This window comes from Cucumis melo, chromosome 9 (assembly GCF_025177605.1).
Source record: "Cucumis melo cultivar AY chromosome 9, USDA_Cmelo_AY_1.0, whole genome shotgun sequence".
Lineage (NCBI taxonomy): Eukaryota > Viridiplantae > Streptophyta > Magnoliopsida > Cucurbitales > Cucurbitaceae > Cucumis > Cucumis melo.
This window is the reverse complement of record NC_066865.1, coordinates 17,620,594-17,628,477: the sequence shown is the minus strand read 5'-3', so window position 1 is coordinate 17,628,477 and position 7,884 is coordinate 17,620,594. Positions and strand designations below refer to the sequence as shown.

Sequence of the window (7,884 nt, the reverse complement as noted above, 5' to 3'; positions counted from 1 at the left end):
TTTTCATTAACCACTCACATTGAAATATATTATGTTTATTTAATCAGTTACTACCATAGTACAACAGATGTATATAACCAGCGCCAACAGTACAAAAGTCTTCTATTTGAAGTAGATAGCTAAGTTGATTGGCAGCTAATTACCCAGTTGGTAACCCTTTGGTGATGCTGCCATTCTCATTAACTGCTACATCAATTCTGCAAGAAGCTTTGAACTTCAAAAATACAAATACTCTGACATTACAATTGAAGGATACCAATCCCATTGTATTATGTTACGTATGTTAATGTATGGTGATTTTATTTTCTGCTGTACAGCATAAAAGAATGCCTCTATATACAAAGGGGATTGGTCCCCTTATATTTTGTATGAATTCTCTATTGTACTGGGTGATTTTATATTCTCTTTTGTACAGCAGCAAATAGCACCAGAAGAATAGGAGAAAGAAGAAAAATGACATAGGGAAGAGATTGATTAAGTACACCTTCCCCAATCCCGGATTCGTCAGCTGAGTAGTTAAGCTTGTTTTCAAGAAAAGCTTCAAAATAGTTCTGGTAGCTGCTGTCATTTGAAAGGAAGGACGACCTTGTCGTTACCTTCATCATTTCCATTGCCTGAACATGGGAAAAGGTCCAAAGTCATACAACCATCAGAAAGAATCCCATTAAATAATAGTAATGAAGTTACAAGATACACTTCAATCTTTGAACCATTAATTAATTTATTAGTATAAGCGTTGATTAATTGAAGAACTGATTGTTTTATATTTAACTTCATACTAAACAAGTTTATCTAAAAAACGCTGTCACTAGTTACCTGGAAACTAAACACGAACTGCCTTGCTTTCTTGCTCACTCGAGGATTTGGATGAGACTGAAGCTTCTCATACATTTCTCGAGCCTCATCTGGCCTGTTAAGAATGCTAATTGTGATATCATAAATAAATAAAAAACAAACAAACAAACAAACAAAAAACCAATTTATTCAATTCTTTCTCAGTTTTCTATACTCGTTCCCTCCTTTCTTTGATATCACCATGTTTATCTAACTCCTACTTAGACATGTTTATATTGTTCCACTACGAAATTTTAATTATATTTTGAGTAACTTCATATTCATACTTGCATTGATTTTTTTTTTCAATTTAGCAAATGGATAAAATAATACACTAATAATAATCTATACTCAAATCTTATCTTCACTTAGTTACTAACTTCGGAACTTTTTGTAAGGACGCATTCTTAATTGATTTGATGAGGATTTAAAGCATGTTAGCATGAGATTTAGATTGTTTCTTGATTTTAGATCCATAAACTCAAATGGGTTAAAGTAAACTTAAAAACAAAAAGAAAAAAAAACGGCATTTAGTTTCTAAAGCTACTACAAAACATATTTGAAAACACCAAAAAACATGATACAGAACTCTATTATAAGTGAATCCCTATTTCAAAAACTTTCGTTTTCATATCACTTACAGAAGGCACCCTTACTTTGACGAAAACTTTTGAAACATAATTCAAAATAAACCACATTACATAAACAATTATTCATGTTAAAGAACATTTACGTGATCAAAAGCAGAGAGAACATAAAATATATATTCATGCAGAGCTGATCTTGACTTAAAAGCTTAGCTACACGTGAAAAAAATAGATTATCTTTTCTAGCGTTATTAAGTTTTAAAGCTTGCTGAATATAAGGGGCTTTCTTGATAGTTTATAGGCCCGAGTGTATTTTAGTATTTTACTTTATCCTAAGTTTGTTTCCATTTTTGTACTAGAGCTTGCTAAAGCCTAAGTTGTCTCCTTTTGTAATTCTTAGAGGGTCTGAAAATAATAAAAACTTACTCTCTATCGTGGCTTTTTCCCCCCTACTCTAGGATTTTCATTTCCATGTAAACCTAGTGTTCACTATTTTACCTTCAAACAAAGCTTATTCGAAGGCCATGAACGTACCTACTAAGGGAATCTTGACAGATAGACCACTGCAAAGCAGCAAGTCCATGAAGCTCACTCTGCATAAACAGTATTTTCAAGTAAACAAAAGTCAGAGACGAAAACAACAAAGCATGAGAATAGTTATCCAGTTTGTATACTTATATTTAATTTTGACATCAAACCAACATCTTGCGGGGAAGACCCATCAAGATTATGGGCCACCCAGGACATCTAATATATTAAGGGGTCAGTCTAGACTCTAGAAACCTTAATAATCTGCAATAAAGCAATACCACACTGGATTGAGACCCCTGTGTGAAGGTATTTTTCATTTATATAGGAGAATCTAGGAAGACAGCCGGATGGTTGACTGAAATAAAACCAGGTTTTTGCTAGGAAATCTATTGTATATGTTTATTCCTCGGTAGTTAGTTGGTCTGAATAAAATATATTTTGTCGAGAAGCACTTGAGAGAAATGTGGGTGGGAGAGAACTAGGCATCTCAAATTGACTAAGTAACTTAGTGTGCTGCCTAGGAACTCTTTTCTCTCTGTTTTAAATAAATGGAGGTCTCCAAAACCCATTTACAAGTTAGGGAAAGGAAAATTCATTACTGCACATTATGCAAGGTGAGTATAGATATTTGAGTCAGTTCAATATTGCATTCTACCAAATATATTCTTCTAAGCTGCTCATTAAACTCAAGGTACAAAAGACCTACCTGGAAATTTACTTTTTCCATAATTGTCTCGTAATATGGTAAGGCTTCCTTAAGTTTTCCAACATTCATCAATGAATCGCCTTCCTCTAGTGCCTGTAATTATGAGATGCCGATAAGAATATGTTTAACTTTAGAAGTAGGGAGAGAACTTCCATATGCAAACAATGCACAAATTACTTTGTAAATTGCAATGTTTAAGCTTGGAGAATAGTCTGAAAAATCAAATCACAAATTTGATAAAGGAAGGCCACAACACTGAAAAAAGGATGTTTATTCGTGTCAAGACATAACATTATAAAAGTTAATAATGTTTGTTTTTAATTAAGCTCACCACTTCACATTCGGACTTCAGTTTCGCATCTATGGTCAAGCCAAATTTTCTCTTGTATGCAGCAATCAGTTCTTTTGTCCGTGCTTCCTTCGCAGCTTTTTCTTCATCTGTTTCAAGCACATCTCCAGGGCGTATAGTTCTTCCACCTCCAAACTGAATAAGAAAGGAAATAATTCTAAAAATGTGTTGTGAGAAAAGAATACTAATAGGGGATACATAGGAAATATAAGGCATAGTAGCTTTTACCTAGGGTTGACTTGGTTATAAATAGAGGGACTTGGGTACCTTTGAGGTGAGGAAATTATTTTGGAGTTTGTCCAAGGTGGGATAGCCCTCTCCAAGGTGGGATAGCCCTCTTGAAAGGTTATTGATATTGCAATATATTCATATTTTTTGTTTCCTTGTTATTAGGAACTTAATATATGCCTCCATAAATGAGGCCTTAAATATGATATTGGAATAGCATACGTCTACAAGTGTATCAGTGAAATCTACCAGAATCCAATTGCACCATTATTGAAGAATTCCTTTCAAGGAGCTTTCACAGGGCATCATTGATGAAGTAAATATGCCAATGAACACTTTAGAGTCGCAATTTTATTAGTACTTGTTGAATCGTTGAATGTACGACACTTTCTGCATTGAAATAGTATGCGTATGCTTCACCCACGTTGCTCACTCATGATCAAGTCGTCCAGCATATATGATACAGTACTTTTTTTAGTTAATAGTTTCAAATTAGTAACAATGGTACTCTGTTGTTGTTCTTGATAAACCAACTTATGAGTTATGGCCACACTCCATCTTGAGGTGTAACACACCTTCACACATTATGATATTCCAAAATAATCAAAGAGGGAAATAGCACTTTCTCCATTATGTGAGAGTACTAGTGAAGGTAATCTTTGTCGTCAAAAGGTTAACATGTATTCAGGAATTTCAATGATATATCAAGCCATCTGATGCACTACACTATCTGTCTCAGATTTTATATAGTCCTCAATTCCTTGTATACAAACAATAGCTAACGTTTCAGACAAAGATGAAGAAGGTTTTGCATGGAAAAATTAGTTCATGAACTTAGGCTCCCTACTTGGATTAACACATCATTTATTATTAAAAAGAAAAAAAGGACGTAAGCACATTCTATTTTCCACAAGAAAATCAACAAACGATGGACAATGGAATCTTTCTCACCAAAAACACTATAAAAGCAGATGTCTTACCGTCTTAGAAATGTTGCCAGGTCTGGGAAAGACACCCCATGTAGAAACCTTGGGTTTGTAAAGATCAGAATCATCCTCCTGCGTTGGTTTAATTTTGGATGCTGTCGCATCGTCAAACTTGCTCGAATCACCTACAATTATTTCCACTTCAGGCAAGTCTTCTACAGAAAAGGGGTCTGAAATTGGAACCAATCCAGCTGGTAATCCCCTGGTCTTTCTCTTATCCGCAAAGCCAAGCCCAATAAAATCAATGCTTGAGATAGAAAGCTCTCCCTTTTTATCACCCTTTTGTTTGTTTCCCAAATTTTCCCGTTCTCTGTCTTTCAATCCTGAAGATCACTTTCACCATTAATATCAATTCAAGTTACTTACGGAACTCTTTCCTTATAATTGTGCACATGAAAACGAATAGAAGACCATCATAAGATCATAAAGAGAACATAGACCAAACCAAGGAATTAACAACTCAGAACTAAATAATCCATCTTTGAATTGCATTAAAACGAAAATAAAATCACAACCTATCAGTTGGTTGAGTTTCAGTTCAGACACCGTGGCTATATTTGTCTGTTAATTACGTGAGCTTACTAACACCGATAGATTTACTAGTCCCATCAGTTATACAAAGTAAGGCTATTGAAACCCAATTCTCAAACTATGCATATTCAAATAACAACATAAATCCAAACTTTCTTTAAATATTTGGACCATTTCTTGATTTGTGTTTGTCATCCTTGCGTAAGGATCAAGATAATCTTCTTTGTATCATTCCAGTTTAATCGGATGTCCCCGAACCAGCAACATAAGTCCAAATCTTTTAAACATTTTCCTCCCTACATGATCTATATGTAATACATCAACTACACAAATCAAATTTCTATAACAAAGCGTTCAATTTCAAGTTCAGAATAACAACTTATCTCACACCATACATAGGTAGCAACCATACCGCATTACAATTTTGAACTTAATCAGAATAATTCCAACACTCAATCAAATCAACATTAACAAAATTTACCTTCGTTGGTGTTGATTTCCCCACCCTTCGTGCCATCAGTTACAACTTTCGCTTCCCCCTTCACTTCAGTAGCACCCTCTACCGTAATTCTAAGCCCACCCTGCATTTTTCTCTGCTCGTCAGCCCCATCGAAACTTAATTTACCAGTTTGGACAGAGTTGCCTTCAGAACCAACACCGGGTTTGAGCTCAACATTCAAATTGGAGCCCGATTTTGACAATTTCTTGTAGGCCTTGGCTCGCTCGAATGCGAGCTTGACAGGGTCGAGAGGAGGCGGTGCAGCATCAGAGAGAGTTTCAGGTGAATTGGGTGGAGGAGTTTCAGGATTTGGTGGGTTTGGGGATAATGAGAACTTCAAAGATTTGGAGGGAAATGGCTTGTCGGAGATTCGGGAGATGAGGAGGGAATGTTTTGAAGAAGAAATGATGGGGTTGAGAGAAGAGAGACATGAGAAAGAAACAGAGGCCATTGCATTGAAATTAAGCCAATTTGGAGATTTATGGTTTCAACATTCCATGTGGTTGGGACTTCCGTGAAGGAAAAATTGTGTAAAAATAAAAATAAATATCTTCAACAAAAAATACTATAACAAACAATCAAAAAAAAATATTTATGATTGATATAACAAATTGAAAAAGTTTTTTTTAAAATTTATCCTTGAAAACGTATAGTAAATAAATGAAATAAACAATCGTGTACCAGAATATGCAAAATATAAACGATAATATAGTCAAATTTAAATGATAGCGTATAAAAAGAATCTTGAAAAAAATCGTTTAGTCACATTTAACGATCGTCTATAAAGAAACTTGAAAAACATCATTTAGATTTGGGTAGGATTCGGGTAGTCATCCAAATATAAACGAACAATCGTATACCAAATTTTCAGTAAATCTATGAGCTAAACACAACTCTTCAACAAAAAGATATCGAAATGTAATTAAGGATAACTTCATTATCTCCAAAGAACGATGGATATGTGTTTGTTTTATTCAACTAAATTGAATTTTAATCTAATTGGTTATGTAGATTTTGGATATTTATCTAATCTACACAAAATTAAATCCCAAAAAGATTATCTCTTCACATGTGGAAGAACTGCTATAGTCAGTAAAACAAACCATAATTAATACTCACTTCCTTGAATCATGATGAAATTCTTGCAATTCATAAGGCAAGTCGAGAATGTGTTTGGCTGAACATTTGAGGAACATGTGACTTGTCTTACAATAATATTCTTCCAACGATATATGAATTAAGACAACACACCTTGTATAGCCTAGTCAAAGGAGAATATATTAAAGTAAATAAAACCAAATAAATTTCATCAAAGTTTTTCTATACTTGTGATCTTGAAGAAAAATTAAAAGGCAACATCATTGTACAACAAGTTTGTTGGAATGATAACTTGGTAGATTTATTATGCACAACATTGAAATAAAGCGACTCATAGATATCAAATGATATTTCTATGAGAGACAACAAAAATTAGATTTCATGAAATATGTACCATTTTCTCGATTTTTTCCTAGTAAAGTTTCAACGATATATATTTGATATAGGATGAACATAAAAAAAAAAAGAAAGAGTATTATAAATATTAATGGTAATGTTATATGCTAACGCATAATGTAGTTAAAGAAGGGGCTTTCAAGTGATTATTCCATATATTATGATAATGTTAGATGCCCACGTATATTGTTTATATATATTTTACTACCTAATTTGTCCACATATGTTAGAGATAACAAATTCAAGTTTTTTTTTAGTTCAACAAGTTATAGAAAATTAAATCACAAAACCAATCAATTATTTATTTTTAGTCCTCCCAAAATCCCATTAATTATATTAATTCTAAATTTTAAATCTTTTTTTTTTGTTGATTAGTTTATTTTTACATTAATTCCACTAATTAGAATCGAACATATAAGTTGTTAAAGTTCAACAGAGTTATAAAATTATTTGGTCATACTTTTTAGAATAATCACCAGAATATTCGATTTAAGACATCAATGTACTTTTCTTAAATGAATTATTTCAAATTTTGTGGGTGTAATTAATTATTTCAAATTTGGCGGGTGTAATTTATTTAAGGATCCTCTTCCAAAATATAATAAAGCTATAAAATATTTACACTAGGATAAATTTCAAAAAACAAAAAAAATCCACATGCCTACGATAAAAAATACTAAAAATGTCTCGTCAATTAAATCATCAACGACGCGAATAATATATTTGGTACATGATCGTTTAAATTTGGCTAAACGAATTTTTTCAAGATTCTTTTGGTACACGATCATTTATTTTTTCAAGATTCTTTATACATGATCGTTTAGATTTGACTAAACGATTTTTTTTAATTTTTTTTTGGTACACGATCGTTTAAATTTGTTTATACGATCGTTTATTTTTTTTACACAATCGTTTAGATTTGACTACCACAATCTAAACAATTTTTTCAAGATTCTTTATACACGACCGCTATTTTTTCACATGATCGTTTATATTTAATTACCAAAATCTAAACAACGTCATTTTTCAAGTGTACATGATCTTGAACAACCAAATAAAAGTTTGAAAAAAATGAATCTCTTATATTTAATACACGATCTTGAACCAAATAACAATTTGGAAAAAAAAAAGAGAAAAAG

The 7,884-nt window shown here is 32.6% G+C and overlaps 1 protein-coding gene and 1 non-coding gene across 2 annotated transcripts; both read right to left on the bottom strand.

Annotated features, from left to right (window-relative positions):
• LOC103503340 (uncharacterized) lies at positions 1-5,767 on the bottom strand. The gene is made up of 7 exons (XM_008467506.3): positions 5,234-5,767; positions 4,216-4,544; positions 2,990-3,142; positions 2,659-2,751; positions 1,956-2,014; positions 817-910; positions 1-614 (listed from the first exon to the last, which is right to left on the bottom strand). Exons 1-7 carry the CDS (start codon positions 5,700-5,702, stop codon positions 396-398), a joined length of 1,416 nt encoding a protein of 471 aa, XP_008465728.1. The 5' UTR covers positions 5,703-5,767; the 3' UTR covers positions 1-395.
• LOC127151073 (U6 spliceosomal RNA) lies at positions 4,912-5,017 on the bottom strand. The gene has a single exon (XR_007823814.1). It is a non-coding gene; the product is annotated as a U6 spliceosomal RNA (small nuclear RNA).
• Positions 5,768-7,884: the final 2,117 nt, after the last annotated feature.